General features: G+C 49.0%; 1 protein-coding gene across 1 annotated transcript; it reads right to left on the reverse strand.

Annotated features, from left to right (window-relative positions):
- Positions 1 to 4,477: 4,477 nt before the first annotated feature.
- On the reverse strand, positions 4,478 to 10,359 carry LOC133345684 (uncharacterized). Its single transcript, XM_061556652.1, has 2 exons — positions 7,135 to 10,359; positions 4,478 to 6,692 (listed from the first exon to the last, which is right to left on the reverse strand). Exons 1-2 carry the CDS (start codon positions 9,797 to 9,799, stop codon positions 5,962 to 5,964), a joined length of 3,396 nt encoding a protein of 1,131 aa, XP_061412636.1. The 5' UTR covers positions 9,800 to 10,359; the 3' UTR covers positions 4,478 to 5,961.
- Between the last annotated feature and the right edge of the window lie 7,130 nt (positions 10,360 to 17,489).

The following is a 17,489-nucleotide window of genomic DNA, read 5'->3' on the forward strand; positions in this document are numbered from 1 at the left end:
ACGCCATCATTGCCGTCCTGCACACCAGAGACAGCGCACACCGCACCCCACACTGCACCACGCCGCTCACCAAACCACAACCTGCACTACACACCGCGCCACTAACCTCTGCAAAACACACCTCACCCCACACTGCACCACACCCTACACTGCAGCACACACCAACCGCCCTCCACTGCACACTGCACCACAATGTCGGCCACCACAGTCGCAGTTCTCAGGCCAATCAGCCCTCCGAGGACGATACAAATGTATGTATTTTGAAACAATAACAGACACTCTAAAAGACACATTTTCAATCACCCACTCGTTAAGTCGCCCACTCACAATCACAAACCAAAACTCTCACTCACACACTCACGCTCCTACTTGTTAACTCACCCACTCACAATCACACACCCACGCTCTCACACACTCACGCTCCTACTTGTTAACTCACCCACTCACAATCACACACCCACGCTCTCACTCACACACTCACGCTCCTACTTGTTAACTCACCCACTCACAATCACACACCCACGCTCTCACACACTCACGCTCCTACTTGTTAACTCACCCACTCACAATCACACACCCACGCTCTCACTCACACACTCACGCTCCTACTTGTTAACTCACCCACTCACAATCACACACCCACGCTCTCACACACTCAGAAACTCGCCCACTCACAACCACTCGCCTACTTGGAATGAGTTCCGAATCCGGTTCAGGTGCTTTACTGCGCACGCTTGTCAGTCCTTGACAATTCACAGGTGTCACCGGAGAGCAATGAATGGACGTCCATCTGCACAGCGTGGTACCTCCCATGAAGGAGACGGCCAGAGCGCTCCGGGTTCTCCGCGGCCCCCCAGGGCCTCAGTTTCCACACTCCCCTCTACACGATCTCCGGGATGCCCCTGCAAACTCTGCCCTGCTGGTTCCTGTTAATCCACGCCTTGCTCCATCTCCCACTTTCTCGCTATAATGCCAACTCCCCACTAATCTCAACCCCCCCCCCCCCCCCCGAGTTAGACCTCACTTTGGCTCTCCCCGCTCGCCTCTGGCCCATACCCTGCTATGGTATCTCACTCAAAACTGCTCTAGAGGAGTTGTACACCCCTAGCTGCCACTGATTTTCAGAATGGCCTGAAATAAAATGTATTGTTCCGGATGACCGCTGCAAAGTATGATCTTGAGTTTTGATAATAGTGTGCTGATCTTTAAAGGTGTATTGAATTTTTTTTATTCTACTACTGATCCTCCTGCTGTTAGGGAGTGACTCATGCAGCCAGCTATGGCTGCAAAGTTTGGTCGTACATGTTATGTATATCGTTAATTGTTAAATTTGAATCACAGTTCCTATGATCACTGTTACATTATTTTTATAGCTTTATGTTGGTGATTTTGAAAACGTTTTGGTTTAGCCATGTTTGTTTGTTGTAGTACAGAGTTAGACTGATAACTTTAATCTAAATTGTCTTATGGTTTTTATTGTTTGACTTTCATCCCACTGGGATGTTTGCACTCAGCATTGATATGCGGTGCTTTTTCTGGAAGACTTTGTTGTTTTTTCCTGGATTTTTTCTGTTGCGTGTCGTCACTTTAGTCACTTTAAGATGTTTCTTGTTCATGTTTTTGTTTGCGGTTGCACCCGATTCAAGAGCCGAATGGCTCACAGAGTTATACCTAATAAATAAACTGAACATAGTGGATGTGTAATGACAACAGAATAACTTTGTTCTGCCACAAATCCTTAAAAACGACTGCGTTCACTCTGAACAGTGAATGTTTTATGGCCATCTGCGGAGTGAAACTCGAGCTTTCTTTTTTAAAACGCTTTCTTTTAACTCACTCTGTCTGTTGTTGTCGTTGTTGTATCCTCAAATCTTGTAACTAAATTTTTACCCACTTCCCAATATGGTATCGAGTGCAAATTTGGTATATTTATGTCATATTGATGACAATACTATATTCTATCATAAAAAATATTTTAAAGCATTATTTTGTATATGTTATGTTTCGGCTTCGGTCTAATTGTCCACGGTAAACTGACGGCTGTAAATGGCTACGGCCCCTTACGTTATGGCAAGCTTCGGGGCCACTTCCTGGAATCGTGGAGTTTTTCCATCACTAGTACGGTACATTTCATTAAAGCGTGTTTTAAAAAAAAGTTTTTTAAAATATTAGTTTTACGACTCTCATTCGAGCCTCGTTATTCTCTCTCGCCCTGTAGTGTACCGGTTCTCTCGACAGTATATAATTTAATGTTGGGTTTGTCTATGGCAGTATATAGTACGGTGTAGACTCGTGTGATGTAAGAGAATAAAGTTTAGATGGAAGCATATTATATTTTTTACGACGTAGAATTGTAATGTATTACTTACTGTTAGTAACTCAGCTTATTTTTAGTATAATGATGATACTATGTAGTTTATACTTTAGTTGTTTAAGTGGTGGTTTTAGTTACTGCAGCTACATACTATTAACACTTCTTCCATTTATTAATGCTACCCCTATCCCCTCCCTGTGATGCTGCTAATCCTGCATAATGCACGGGCAAAGTAGCACTAATCACATACCTGCATTTCCCATATCCCCTCCCTTGGATGCTGCTAATCCTGCATAATGCACGGACATAAGTAGTACTAATCACATACTTGCATTTCCCATAAATGATAAATTCCTCTGATATGCAAATTCTTTTGTCAAGGCGCCCTTTCCCCCCCCCCTTCCAACCCAGCATATATATATGCTCCAAGCAACTGTGCTGTTTCATTCAGACGCTGTCGCCTCGACAGACCTGGTTTCACCTGAGGACGGCTGCTTGCGTTGTGGTCGAAACGTCGTGAGAATTATTTTATTATGTTCTATTTTTATTATTTTATTACTTCCCTTTTACGTGACTTTACGGAAAGAACCAAGAAGATGAATCCCTGCAGTCACGAAAGCTTTAAATCTAAATGTGTGTCTAATGTTAATTGAGTGTAAGTATAATGTATGTGATTAAATGAAAAATGATCGCGTGAAGGCAGTATATAAAGCGAGCTCGCCACTGGGGGGCAGCCTCGTCGTGAGTTCTCGCACCCCACGTATTGTGTCACATGACACGTGACAAGTATGAAAAGACTATCCCGCGATACGTAGAGTCTGTCAGTGTCGAGCTCCCGACTATTGCCGATCACGAGGGCGAGTCCCGGAGTCTGCCTGGAGCAGGTGTGGTTTGTGTGGTTTGGCTTCCTCCTTATATCTGATATTTTCCCGCCTTGTGCTTCCTTGGGTCAGCTGTTGGCCTTTTGCATTTTTCCTTCTCACAAAAGCGCAGATATTCCTTTGATTTCGCTCTTCGGTCATCATTGGTCAGTTGCTGATCTTTGTGAGGTTGTTGACCCTTTATCCTCCGGGTGTGTGTGTGTCTTCACCATAGCCATGTTTGGTTCACGTTGTGAGTAGCGTGAGCAGCACTCACGTCGCGGTTGTGGAACTCAGAGGGAGGCACTCCACGCATAATATTATTTCCTGCTACAACGTGCTATGATGGGTACTGGGGAAAATAAAGGCGGTTGGTTAAACCCATGGATACATTATTTTGGTCGTATTATGTATTTTCATGAGTGATCTTAGGTCGAATACTTCCATAATTTGTTATTGGGTTGATGCTTAACTAAGATTTGTGGCATACAGTAATTGTTACCAAGGATATTCCGAGGGTCCTATTAGCCTTTTGTTCCCCATCTGTATCGCCAAAGACCAGCACTTCCTACTATCAAATAATGTTAATTCTGTTGACGGTGGAGGTTGCTGCTAGAGGTGATGGTAGTAGTGGGTAATGATGGTACAGGTGGTGGGCTTCCACCAATTAAAGCTACAACTGAGTTACGCCCATGTTAAGCCTTTACCTTGTAGCCCTTTAATTGGTGGAAACCCACCACCAACGCCACCGTTGCCCATCACTTACATTAACATTAGCTGTCTCGGCCATGCTGCTGACACTTGGGCTACGCCCATTCTAAACCTTTATAAACAGTTTGCCTTTAGAGGTTAAACCCCCCTTTTCCTGATGACGACCGCTTGTGTTGTGATCGAAACTTCGTGGTTTTTAATTATATATATATTTTCATTCACTTCATTATTATTTTTCTATCTACGTGACTTTACCGAAAGAACCAAATAACATCACAATATTAATATCTTGACAAGGCACACAGACAGCAGCTGCACGGTGTTCAAACAACAGCAATAAAACTTGTCTGTACCAGTGAGATGTCTTTTTTTATTAAAATATATAAAACACAATTAAAGAGATAGCGAATATCTGCAAAAATGTGAAGTTTTGTTTAATCACTGCGTGTTTTAATTGTGAAACACTGACAATTTTTTCATTAAAAAAACAATGCAATTGCACAGAATGTAAACATCGGGTTGTGATATGGAAGCTACTGGTAGACAGCTGGTAAGAGCGCTCCGGTGCATTTCACCAACACTGCAAGGGCATCAACATTGGAGCAACTTATTCACCTGAGCAGGGCTCCATTTGTCTTTTCGGTGAATATAAAGCAGCCCGGTGTGTGGAACACCTTTGCCAATGGTGGTAATGAGGTTACGATGGGCCAGGTGGCCAGCGGATAATGTCCGGTGCACCCTCCCACACGGCCGCATGGCAGGCAGACTTCAGCCAAAAAAAGCACTGATTAAATACTTTCTTAAATACTTGCTCAAATATTCACAAGTTATTTTGAAAGCGGTAACTGGGCACCTTTCATATTACAACAGACTTCACGCTGTAATGAATCACCATGAAGGCGAATAATACCTAATTCCACACCAGTTATGGTTTGGGCATTGATTCATAAGTCACAGTGTCACAGAGTCTAGAGAATTTGAGCATATTGTATCTGGTCAAAAGTTCCATTCTTTTGTAATAATAGACTCCGTCAGGCGATGCTGATCTCCGTTTGTCTTTAATTTAGGTTCTGCTCTGCACCCCCCACTGGCCTCCTCTCGGACCAGTGTCGTCTCGCTCGCGCCCCGCGCACGCTCCCTCTCGCGTGCCACACACGCTCCTCCGTTAGCTCCTCTATTCCCGCACTCCGCACACCGCTGGCCGACGGCGTGCAGAGGTCCTTCAGTCACGTGGCCGATGGCGCGGATCTTTCCTCACCACCCAACGTGGCTCAGCCTCTTAACTTCCCCGACCTCTTCCGGGCTCCCACTTATATACATTCCCTCCACGTGACCCTGAGTCCTCCCCTTCCGGATCCTCAGATCCGGTCTTCCCATACTACCCCGCTGGCTCCGCCCCCATTCACCTCGCCTCCCATTGGAGCCGAGGTGAACGGTGGCCCCTCCCACACGCCCCGCAGACCAGGCTCCGCCCCCCAATACCCCGGGCCGTGTAATTGGACCCGAGCCAAGCAACAACCCCATTTACGCCGCATTACACTTTGTACGATACACATATAAAGCAACGCTACCGCAACACAGCAAATAACTTCAGTGCTTCAGAACACAATGATGACAGTTTTGACAAACCCCACTGCCTGCCTCCCCAGTGTAGCTGCAAGTGTATATTTCCCTGGTCAGCTGGCACGAACCAGGATGCTGACCCTCGTGCCGAGCTCTTCGTGCTTTGTATACCAACACGGCAATGTGCATCACTGAGGGGTGGCCTACGAGCTGACACTTTGTTTACAGAAGGCGCAAGGAGATTGTGCGGAGCGCACAGCGAGCACAATGTACATTGGTGCAGGGTGTACTGTGCGGGAACGTGCAAGTCACGTGAGTCTTGTGGGGCGTTGTGCTGCAGCGCTTTGAATCCGGTGAGCTCTAACCCTCTAGCATTGCGTACTGTGCAATCGGAATACCGTCACGTATCAGTGCATTGTGCACAGACTACAACCACCCTGGCAATGGCAAGTCACCATGGCAGAAACAACTACACCAATGCACGATCCCTGACAATCATTCTAATTTTTGTCTCTAAACGGAAGATGATTTTGCTTTCTTGAAGAACTGCCTGGAAGGGGAGTGCTGGCTCTGCCTCTTGCGTAGAGGCTGTGTGCCCATGGCCGGTTCTGCCGGTGGCCAGGCAAGAGCAGCGCCACTCCCTCCGCGCCGTGCTGCGGAGGCATCCAGGCACTTGACGCTCACCCTCGGGAACATGAAAATGTTGTGCCGGGCACACGCACGTTTTTCCTCCATCCACCATGTGCGCATCGCTGCAGTCTCCCCGTGCCGCGGGTCCGGAGACGCTGGGGATGCTGTGGGAAAAGAGGTGCCTGCTGGCGGCACGACGGAAGGACGCGCCCAGCAATCGTCCTCAGTGCGGCGTTCACTCCCCAGCCTTGCCGGGGCATGTGCCGAGCCGTTCCGCCCAGGAGCCACGAGCCCAGGCAAGTGAGCGACTGGGGGGGCCGAGAGGCGCGAGGAGCGATCGGCGCCACCGGCGTCATGCGGCGTCTTCGGAGGCTGGGTGGACGTGGCGCCGCGAGCGGGGATCTTGCCGGTGCCGGTAGCGGTGGGGCCCGCAGAATGGCTCCCGTGTGGACGTCCCCGGGTGGCCCCGGTGCCGTGACTCTGGCGCGCTTCCTGGGAGGTGGTGCTGCCCGTGGAGATGTGGGAGCCGAGCTTGTACTCCAGGGTTTCTGGGGTTCCTCTTTCGCCCTCCAGCCACACTTTGCATGTTGTCCACGAAAAATTCCTCCCGCCCCCTGAAAGACAAAGCACGTTGTGGGTCAAGTATGCTTTGTGTAACCAGGAGAGGAGCCCGGGAGGCCAGGATAAGGGTCATTGAAATAGTTATCCTGGGTCACCAAAATTAAAGCAAATAAAAATCGGGCCAAAAATAATTCCCATGAGAAATAGATATATTTCACGAACAGAACCGCACAAGTGCACACACTAGTTGGGTGCATATAAATTAATCGCTTTGTTATACAGATAATTGCGATGCATTAATTGACTTAAATACAGAAATGTATGTAAAGTATGAAGATAATTATACCATGAGGTGAATAGAACACAGAATAAGTGATTCTTAAATCCCAACCATCAATCGTTACCAACCACACCAATTGGATGTGTGGGGGAAGGACGACAATCTATACACTATGTGAAGCGAGTGCGAGCATCAAGAGATAGCGGAAGACTCACCCATGCTGCGTCGCACCCTCCAGGCGGTGTGGAAGAGGTGTGGGTAGACGTAGTGCAGCTGGGCCATGCGTAGCAGCGTGAAGCAGCCACGCCGGAGCCATGGCGCGCACCGCAGCACACCCTCCTCCGTCAGAGTGGATGGCCGCTGCGGCACGGCGCAGCGCGCCAGCACGCCCACCAGCTCGTGCCTCGACAGCTCCATGACCATCGTCTCCCGGAGGGCGGCGAGAGGCACGAAGGTCCTGCCATGGCGCAGCACGAATGGGAACGGGCACGAGGACGCCGATTCCATTAGCACCAGGGCCCGGAGGACGCGCTGCACTGCTCGGCGGACACGCGGATGGTTGAGCATGGCCGCCTCCTCCTTGTGTTTCGTCCACTCTGCCTGGGACACAGCGTCTTTGTAGGCATCCGTTACACAGTCTGCAATGTTCATGAGTTCTGCGTGCAATGACAACAAAGTGAAGAGATTTTCAATTCTGGTTGCGGTAATCCCACCAAACTCTGATACGCAGAACCCATTCACGGTGATCTTCGACACTTTCTTTTTAGGATTCTTAGTCGGCCGAGTCATCTTGGCAGAATGAGAGTTGCAGGTCTTGCGTGCAGCGCTCGTTTCTTGAGGAACTGAAGTCACAGTGGCCGTATGTTCACCCAAACCGGGCGTCATGCTTTCCATCGCTGCCAGGTCTGCCTTCTCCTTGCTGATGTAGCGAGAGCCAAAACCCGGGCAGCTCACGGTACACACAGACCCGGGGACTTCTGTAACCTTGGGCAGGCCTGTGTCATCATCTGGCTGAAATGTGCAGGCTCCGCTCATGGCCCGTGCAGACTTTGGGGTCGCATATTTTTCTGCTGCAGACTCCTCACTCGGATCAAACAAGCAGCAGGTACCCGCTTCTTTGGCTCCCACTCCGGCTGTGTCCTTGACTGGGGCGGAGCGAGCCACCGGTATCGTGACACCGGCCGTGTCTTCCACTTGGGTGGAGCGCGCTGCTGGCATCACGACACCGGCCGTGTCTTCCACCTGGGAGGAATGCGCCACCAGCATCGAGACACTGGCAATGTCCTCCACCCAGGCAGAGTGCGCCACCAGCATCGCGCCACCAGCCGTGACCTTTTCAGGCCAGGAGGCAGCAGCGTCTCCCTCGTCCAAGGCCGGCTGTCCATGCTCGGCACCAAACTCGTTGCTCCCAGGCTGAGCCACTCCCACAATCACAGCTGCTGCCTTGATGTGCGTCTCACAATCGCGCGGTGTTGTCTCCCCCTCCGCATATCGTGCAGAAACTGATTCCGAGTCTTTACTCTCACGCCGACCGACAGAAGCGTTCCCTGGGGTTTCTTCTGCTGCACACAGCTGTTGACTCTCATGAGTACTTGGGGTGGGCAGACGTCGCGATTCCAAATCCATTGCGAGCTCCTTTACATGTGCCCCTGAAGGAACGGCGCCAAAGGGCAGAGTTATGCTCAGAGGTTCGAGTGTGTAGCGGGTTGAAGGCACAGCACCGGGCCCTACGTTGCGCTCATTTGCTGAATGCTCGGCGTCTGTCTGGGCGTCTGCATCTGCAGCTTGGACACAAACGCCTACTTCTTCTAAGGGTTCTTTTTTAATTTCTGGAAGTAAAAATGGCACGGAAGAGGTGGTAGTTTCAGAAGCTGCGTTCATATTTACTTCCATTGTTACATTCCCGCTGCAACAGCCAGCGGGACTTTCGCATTTGACGGCCACAGGGAGGACGGAATTCCCATCGTGGGGCCGTGGCGCTGGTCTATCGGTTTCGTCGTGAGCGCTTCTCCTCCTCTTTGTGCTGGGGGCTTTGGAATGAAGCGGGTCAGGAGCGAGGCTGAAGACGGAGGTGATAATTGGGATTTGTTCTTTGTTCCAAACGGACTGCCAGTGCCCGTCAAAGCTGTAGTGAGTGAGCCTGGAGCAGCAGCTGTGTCCGTGCCTGGAGATGCATGGCGCCGTGGAAGGGTCGGCGTGCCGGCCCCGCTCGGGTTCTTTCCTTGGCAGCGGCCGCTTCTCTCCACACGAGTTGCCGCGCCCGCCGACTTGCACGGTGGCGGGCGCCAAGGCTCCACGTCCTCGTCCGCGCCCACACCCGCGCCCACGCCCGCGCCCCGAGGAGTGAACCTCCAACTTGTCCGATTGCACCTGGGCTAAGGGTGCGCTGCCGCCCCCCTCGGCACCTCTCGCATGCCCCGGCCGGGCTGCCCTTTCCACTCCCGTTTGGTTTAATGAACGAACGTTGGACGTAGTCTCGCAGATGCCGGCGGTGTTCTGTGCGAGCATAGCCGCAGTGACTTGCCAATAAGGAGCATTTTTTGGCTCGTAAATCCATTGGCTGGGAGATGCCACGGAGCCGCTGTCCACCGTCGTGAACGGTGCACTGCGGTAAAGCCACGGATGTGACAGGAGGAGCTTCTGCCCAGCAGGATGCACGGATGGCCCGAATTTCTTCATGAACTTTGCGAGGTCGGAATGCCAGAATCCTGCGCTGTAGGATGCTGCCGTATCTGTACTCGCGGTGTTGCTGAAGCAGGGAGGCGTATGGAAGGAGAGGAGGCTGTGAGGAGGAGGAGGCGCGGAAATGGTGACGCCATACGGGAAGACGCCGCTGAGCCACGCTGGCGGATCGCGGCACGGAGCACTCACCGCCATCATTGCCGTCCTGCACACCAGAGACAGCGCACACCGCACCGCTCACCACCCTGCACGACACACTTCACCTCACACTGCACCACACCGCTCACCAAACCACAACCTGCACTACACACCGCGCCACTAACCTCTGCAAAACACACCTCACCCCACACTGCACCACACCCTACACTGCAGCACACACCGCACCGCTCACCGATCCACACCAACCAAAACCACACCGCTCACTAAACCACACCCTGCGCTACACAATGCAAAACACACCAACCGCTCTCCACTGCACACTGCACCACAATGTCGGCCACCACAGTCGCAGTTCTCAGGCCAATCAGCCCCCCGAGGACGATAAAAATGTATGTATTTTGAAACAATCACAGACACTCTTAAAGACACATTTTCAATCACCCACTCGTTAAGTCGCCCAATCACAATCACAAACCAAAACGCTCACTCACACACTCACGCTCCTACTTGTTAACTCACCCACTCACAATCACACACCCACGCTCTCACACTCAGAAACTCGCCCACTCACAACCACTCGCCTACTTGGAATGAGTTCCGAATCTGGTTCAGGTGCTTTAATGCGCACGCTTGTCAGTCCTTGACAATTCACAGGTGTCACCGGAGAGCAATGAATGGATGTCCATCTGCACAGTGTGGTACGTCCCAAGAAGGAGACGGCCAGGACGCTCCGGGCTCTCCGCGGCCGCCCAGGGCCTCAGTTCCCACACTCCCCTCCACACTATCTCCGGGATGCCCCTGAAAGCTCTGCTCCTGCTGGTTCCTGTTAATCCACGCCTTGATCCATCTCCCACTTTCTCGCTATAATGTCAACTCCCCACTAATCTCAACACCCCCCCCCCCCCCCCAGTTAGACCTCACTTTGGCTCTCCCCGCTCGCCTCTGGCCCATACCCTGCTCTGGTATCTCACTCAAACTGCTCTAGAGGAGTTGTACACCCAAGCTGCCACTGATTTTCAGAATGGCCTGAAATAAAATGTATTGTTCCGGATGACCGCTGGAAAGTATGATCTTGAGTTTTGATAATAGTGTGCTGATCTTTAAAGGTGTATTGAATTTTTTTTATTCTACTACTGATGCTCCTGCTGTTATGGAGTGACTCATGCAGCCAGCTATGGCTGCAAAGTTTGGTCGTACATGTTATGTATATCGTTTATTGTTAAATTTGAATCACAGTTCCTATGATCACTGTTACATTATTTTTTATAGCTTCATGTTGGTGATTTGAAAACGTTTTGGTTTAGCCATGTTTGTTTGTTGTAGTACAGAGTTAGCCTGATAACTTTAATCTACTGTACATTGTCTTATGGCTGTTATTGATTTGACTTGCATCCCACTGGGATTTTTGCACACAGCGTTGAAATACGGTGTTTTTTTCTGGAATAATTTGCTGTTCTTTCCTGGATTTTTCTGTTGCGTGTAGTCACTTTAAGATTTCGATTTAAAGCTTTCGTGACTGCAGGGATTCATCTTCTGGTTCTTTCGGTAAAGTCATGTAGAAGGGAAATAATAAAATAATTTAAAAATAAACATAATAAAATAATTCTCACGACGTTTCGGCTACAACGCAAGCAGCCGTCCTCAGGTGAAGAATGAAACGCCACCAAGCTTGGAGCGTATATTTAAGCTGGGTTGGAGGGGGAAGAGGAGCGCCTTGACAAAATAATTTGCATATCAAGAGGAATTTAGCATATTTATGGGAAATGCGTAGGAGGTGGGCTGGGGGTTTCAAAGTCATATTATGCCCGTGCATTATGCAGGATTAGCAGCATCAAAGGGAGGGGGTAGGGGGTAGCATTAACAAAGGGAAGGAATGTTAATAGTATGTAGCTGCAGTTGCTAAACCACCACGTAAAAAACTAAAGTATAAACTACATAGTATCATCAGTATACTAAATATACTCTCCAATAAGCTGAGCTACTAACAGTAATACATTACAATTCTATGTCGCAAAAACGTCGTGAGAATTATTTTATTATGTTTAATTTTTATTATTTTATCATTTCCCTTCTACGTGACTTTACCGAAAGAACCAAGAAGATCACTTTAAGATGTTTCTTGTTCATGTTTTTGTTTTGTTGCGGTTGCACCCGAGTCGCATGGCTCACAGGGTTATACCTAATGAAACTGAAACACAGTTGGCTGCATACGGTGCGAAAGAACTTCAACTACATACATGCAAATGCTCTTCCAATATCACCCTTGCTCTCTCTCCTGCAGCAGTGGTTTCCATCTCTGTGTAATGGTTTTACCACTCCAATACCCTGGCCGGATCATTGCCTCCCGCCTTGTCCCCACTGACCCCCAACTCCCCCCTCCCCCCATTGTCTGTGAAAAAGAGCTCCACAGCTCATCGGATTTTTCCAGTCTAAATAAAGATTTTGATTCTGATCTCCTGGACTCGCAGCGGTCGCGACACACCAACTAACTCACCTCGCTGCAGATAACACTCACCCACTCCACTGCAGGTCACAACACTCACCAACCTAACTGCAGATCACAACACTCACTCACCATACTGCAGGTCACAACACTGTGGGGGTCGCTGGCCCCCGAGATCCATCCCTCGATAATGCTGACGGTCGGGATAACATTACTACTCGCCCCCTCGCTGCTAGGCGAACCGCTGTCTGGTTCCTCACTCCATGGGTGGAGCCGTTCTCGCTCGAGGATTCCCCTCCACCTCGGGTCCGCGTAGTAGGCATGGTTAGTTAACCGAGTAGTATTACGTCCCTTCACACTACCACGAACCTCCCTTTCTTAATCGAGCACCTGTATCCTACACTAGGCGGAAACGTAACCACCCACCACACAAGCTCCGCGGCGGTCACCCTCTCTTGCGCCGCTTCTGCGCAGCGCTCCCACGTGGCGAGCCGCCGTCATACACGCCACCACACGCGTTCACACTTCTCGCGAGATCACACGATGGCCACGAACTCAGCTATTAATGATTTATTCTCGCGCTACCTGAAGAATTATTGGCTTAAATAAGTATGAATCGACGAGGCTGGCCTATTCTGCTACCCTGGACCTATTCCCTATTTATCGGCTTATGACTACTATTTCACCTCGTCCTTCCTTCACACCAGTTCGAAGTTATTCGGTGTCCCGTGGGTTTTCCTCGCTGCTCGTCTGGACACGTCGCTCGGACGTCCGGAGGGCAGAGCTGGGAGCCGCCTTAACCGCTGGCTTCTTGGAGTGAGATCCCTCTCTACCTTGCTACGATCGCTTTTATCCTATCTCCCCGACCCAGGCCCCGCCTCCCCAGCCCTTACTCGCCCCTCCGGCGCTCATTCTAGTTCATCCCATTCTCATGCATGCCTTTGTTATGTCAATTATGCGGCGGCATCCATCACAAAGGCTTGCCGTGGGAATTTTTGCACGGACCGCTGCATACCGCTGATTCAATCTTAATTTTAGAACTTTCGTGACTGCAGTAAATGATTATTTGGTTCTTTCGGTTAAGTCACGTCTAAAGATAAAATAATAAATTAAATTAAATAATAGCATACGACGTTTCGATTGCAACACAAGCAATCATCATCAGGTATAATGAAATAGCGACATAAAATCTAACCAGAAAACTATAGACAGACATATTAGCAGACAGATATCACCAAGATACATAGAGGGAGCAACACAGGAACCAGAGAGGGGTGATCATCTCTGTGGGGTGGCCTTAAATAGACAGAGGGGGGAGGAGTGCAGAGAGAGGGAGGGGGTTAGGGAAAACATTTGCATATCAATGAGTGGTCCAAAAAACAAGGTTCTGCAAGTGCGATGACACGGCAAGCAAGTCTGAAAATCAGAAGGACAAACTAAAATTCAATAACCTAGCAAAATATCGAAATGTAATGTAATACAACACAGAGAGTCGGTCAACACACAATTAACGCATAGCCTGGTTGATTACGTATTTAAAAGATTGCTAAGTTAGAATTTAAGTGTGAACATTCCAAAGAGAAGACACAGGCAGAGAGAAGAGAGAGAGAAAAAAGGATAAGCTCAAAACTTCCCCGTAGAAGGGTTCAATCTTAATTTTTAGAACTTTCGTGACTGCAGTAAATGATTATTTGGTTCTTTCGGTTAAGTCACGTCTAAGATAAAATAATAAATTAAATTAAATAATAGCATACGACGTTTCGATTGCAACACAAGCAATCATCATCAGGTATAATGAAATAGCGACATAAAATCTAACCAGAAAACTATAGACAGACATATTAGCAGACAGATATCACCAAGATACATAGAGGGAGCAACACAGGAACCAGAGAGGGGTGATCATCTCTGTGGGGTGGCCTTAAATAGACAGAGGGGGGAGGAGGGCAGAGAGAGGGAGGGGGTTAGGGAAAACATTTGCATATCAATGAGTGTCCAAAAACAAGGTTCTGCAAGTGCGATGACACGGCAAGCAAGTCTGAAAATCAGAAGGACAAACTAAAATTCAATAACCTAGCAAAATATCGAAATGTAATGTAATACAACACAGAGAGTCGGTCAACACACAATTAACGCATAGCCTGGTTGATTACGTATCACCCTCTCTGGTTCCTGTGTTGCTCCCTCTATGTATCTTGGTGATATCTGTCTGCTAATATGTCTGTCTATAGTTTTCTGGTTAGATTTTATGTCGCTATTTCATTATACCTGATGATGATTGCTTGTGTTGCAATCGAAACGTCGTATGCTATTATTTAATTTATTTATTATTTTATCTTTAGACGTGACTTAACCGAAAGAACCAAATATCATACCGCCGATTATTCGTAATTTCAGCTTTATCCTTTAACTTCCCTAATTCCCCTAATAATGGTGCCTGCGCGCTCGAGCCCATTTTGTCATACTAAATTATGCCGTCCCGTCCCTCTTCAGCCTGTCTCTTCAATACGTGGGGGTGTGTGTGGGAGATGCATTTCAACCGCGGTGGCCTAACGCCCCTCACCGCGACCATGCAATCGTAATGCATCGGGTGGAGGTCGTCCAATTCCCTGGTCGCCGGAAACCGTGAAGGTTAATCCCGATAAGGGCTTCTCGGATTAAAACCGGTCGGCCAGGTCACTTCCCCTCGGAGCTCTATGGGGGGGGGGGGGTGGGGAATTGCGTGCGGGTGTGTTTATGTGAGGTGAGGTGAGGGGGACGCGGAGGTCGGCTCCGTCACTGGTGGTGGCGAGGTCTGGGTGGGGCGCCCGCTGAACGGCTTCGTGGCGGCGGCATCACAACACTCACTCACATTGAAATGCTAATTTCACTGCCCCCCCTCTCTCTCCCCCATGCTGCCGATCTCTCCGGTCACTGCAGCCCCTCCCCCCCCCCTCCGGGATCTATATGATACCTCGTCACAGAGGCGTTGTTCTTTGTGTGTCTCTCTCTCTAAGTGTCTCTCCCTCTCTGTTGTTTGTCTCTCTTCTGTGTCTCTCTCCGTATCTGTGTTTGTCTCTCTCTCTGTATATGTGTCTCTCTCCGAGTTGCATTTACACACAGTTCTCACCGGATGACGGTTGCTTGTGTTGCAATCGATCTATTATTTTGCATTTTAAGTGACTTACCGAAAGAACCAAAGAGTAATTCCTGCAGTCACGAAAGCTTCAAATCAAGATTATTCACACACTCATTCATCCACTCACCCACTTCACTGCAGATCACAACACTCACCCACCAAACTGGAGGTCACAACACTCACTACACTGCAGGTGACAGCACTCACCCACTCACCCATCTCACTGCAGATCAAAACACTCACCCACTTACCCACTCACCCCACTGCAGGTCACACCACTCATTCACTCTACTGCAGGTCACAACACCAACCCAGTTCATTCTTCACCTGAGGGACGGCTGCTTGCGTTGTGGCCGAAACGTCGTGAGAATTATTTTATTATGTTTTATTCTTATTATTTTATTACTTCCCTTCTACGTGACTTTACCGAAAGAACCAAGAAGATGAATCCCTGCAGTTCACGAAAGCTTTAAATCGAAATTTAAGATAGCCCCGCACCTCCATATACCCCGCATGCATGCATATATTTACGTCGTTTACATTCGTAAATCATTCCACTAGACATTGTTAACATTAAAATCATAAACGTGCACAAAAAAAAACAAACTAACCGGAAACGAGTGAACTTAAGAGTATAATAAGTAACAAAGTAAATATCCAATAAATAGGTGACACAACGGTAGATCAGTTACAATTTTAGCACTGGTAGATTGCGCACTGCGCAGACAATACGCGGCATACGCAACTCGTCGCAACGCCCCCCCACCTCTCTCTCCCCCAGCTGCCCCACCCCCCAACCCACCCTTCTCCCCCAGCTCTCCAAACATTGTCGTTTCATTGTACAATTCATTTAAAACGTGATAACATGTGCAATTTTAGTGCCAGGGGTTATTCAGCAGTGCTTTAGTCAAAGGTAAGTGTTGCATAGTGGATAGTCCTACCATGATTTTTTTTTACGCGTTATGACATGTCACACGTGTAAAAATATTTTTTGGGATAGCCCGCACCTCCATATACACCGCAGGGTCTTGTTTGGTTATAAAAACTAGTATACCCGCGGGTTATATGCGGGAAAATACGGTAAGTAATATAGGAGAGCGGCCTCTAGATGAGGGCACGAAGTGGCTATGTTAATGTGAGAATGTGAGAATCACATTAATGTAGTGACAGAACGGTCACTACTGTGTTGGCCCGTACGAGGGCTGGGGGCCCCAAGGGGGTGCCTGGGGGGTCACGTACTGGAGGGATCCGGACCTTCCAGAGGTGGGGGAAGTGAGGCGTGGCCTGGGAAGGGAGGCGTGGCCTGGGCGGAGCCGGCCACGCCAGAGAGACGAGATATAAGCGTGGTGTGAAGGCAGAGCAGGGCTGTTCCTGAGAAGAATGAAGACACCTCGTGAAGATGCCAGAAGAGAAGACCTACAGTGAGCGGACTGCCAGCAGCCACCTGGCTGGGTCACGCTGGAGAGAGACCAAAATACATGTGGTTAGCTAGTGTGTCGGTGGTCACCACCCTTGTGTAGAGTAGAGTAACTGTTGAGTAAACGTTGTGTTAATTAAAAATGAGTGCTCCCAAGAAGTGTGTGCGCCTAAATTGAACCCACTACATTAACATGCTAATCTCTCACATCAACATAGCCACTTCCGTGCCCTCGTCGAGGAGGCCGCTCCTAGCTTACAGTTACATGCTAATTTCTCACATTAACATCACTAGCCCTGGCCACTTCTTTATGACCCTTGCGCTACACCATTGCAAACCTTTTAACACAGTCTGCCTCAGCAGCAAGCCATGCTTTCCACCTGATGACGGGCGCTTGTGTTGCGCCCGAAACGTCGTGATTTATTGCATTTTTCTACCTACGTAACTTTACCGAAAGAACCAAAGAGTATGGATTCCTGCAGTCACGAAGGCTTCAAACAAGATTCACTTAAGATGTTCTGTTTTTGTTTGTTGCGGTTGCATCCGAGTCAAGAGCCGCATGACTCACAGGGCTACCTAATAAATGAAAAACTGAAAAAACTGGAAACTCACCCATTGTAATAGGTTCCGAAGAACACTCGTAGAGGCGACTTCTTTTATTACAACACAGTACGTACACAATCCTTTACAGGCTACGGACAGCCTACTTCTAGCGTGCCTGACACTGGCCGGCTATGATTACCCTAGGGAG

The sequence above is a fragment of the Lethenteron reissneri genome, chromosome 22, assembly GCF_015708825.2.
Source record: "Lethenteron reissneri isolate LAM-NWPU_2019-01 chromosome 22, ASM1570882v1, whole genome shotgun sequence".
NCBI classification, from domain to species: domain Eukaryota; kingdom Metazoa; phylum Chordata; class Hyperoartia; order Petromyzontiformes; family Petromyzontidae; genus Lethenteron; species Lethenteron reissneri.

What these genes read in the sequence shown, in the direction of transcription:
- LOC133345684 (XM_061556652.1), bottom strand. Translation starts at nt 9,799, where the DNA reads ATGATGGCGGTGAGTGCTCCGTGCCGCGATCCGCCAGCGTGGCTCAGC. An exon ending in GAGGGTGCGACGCAGCATGG is followed by an intron (nt 6,693 to 7,134) that starts GTGAGTCTTCCG and finishes TTTGTCTTTCAG; the next exon opens with GGGGCGGGAGGAATTTTTCG.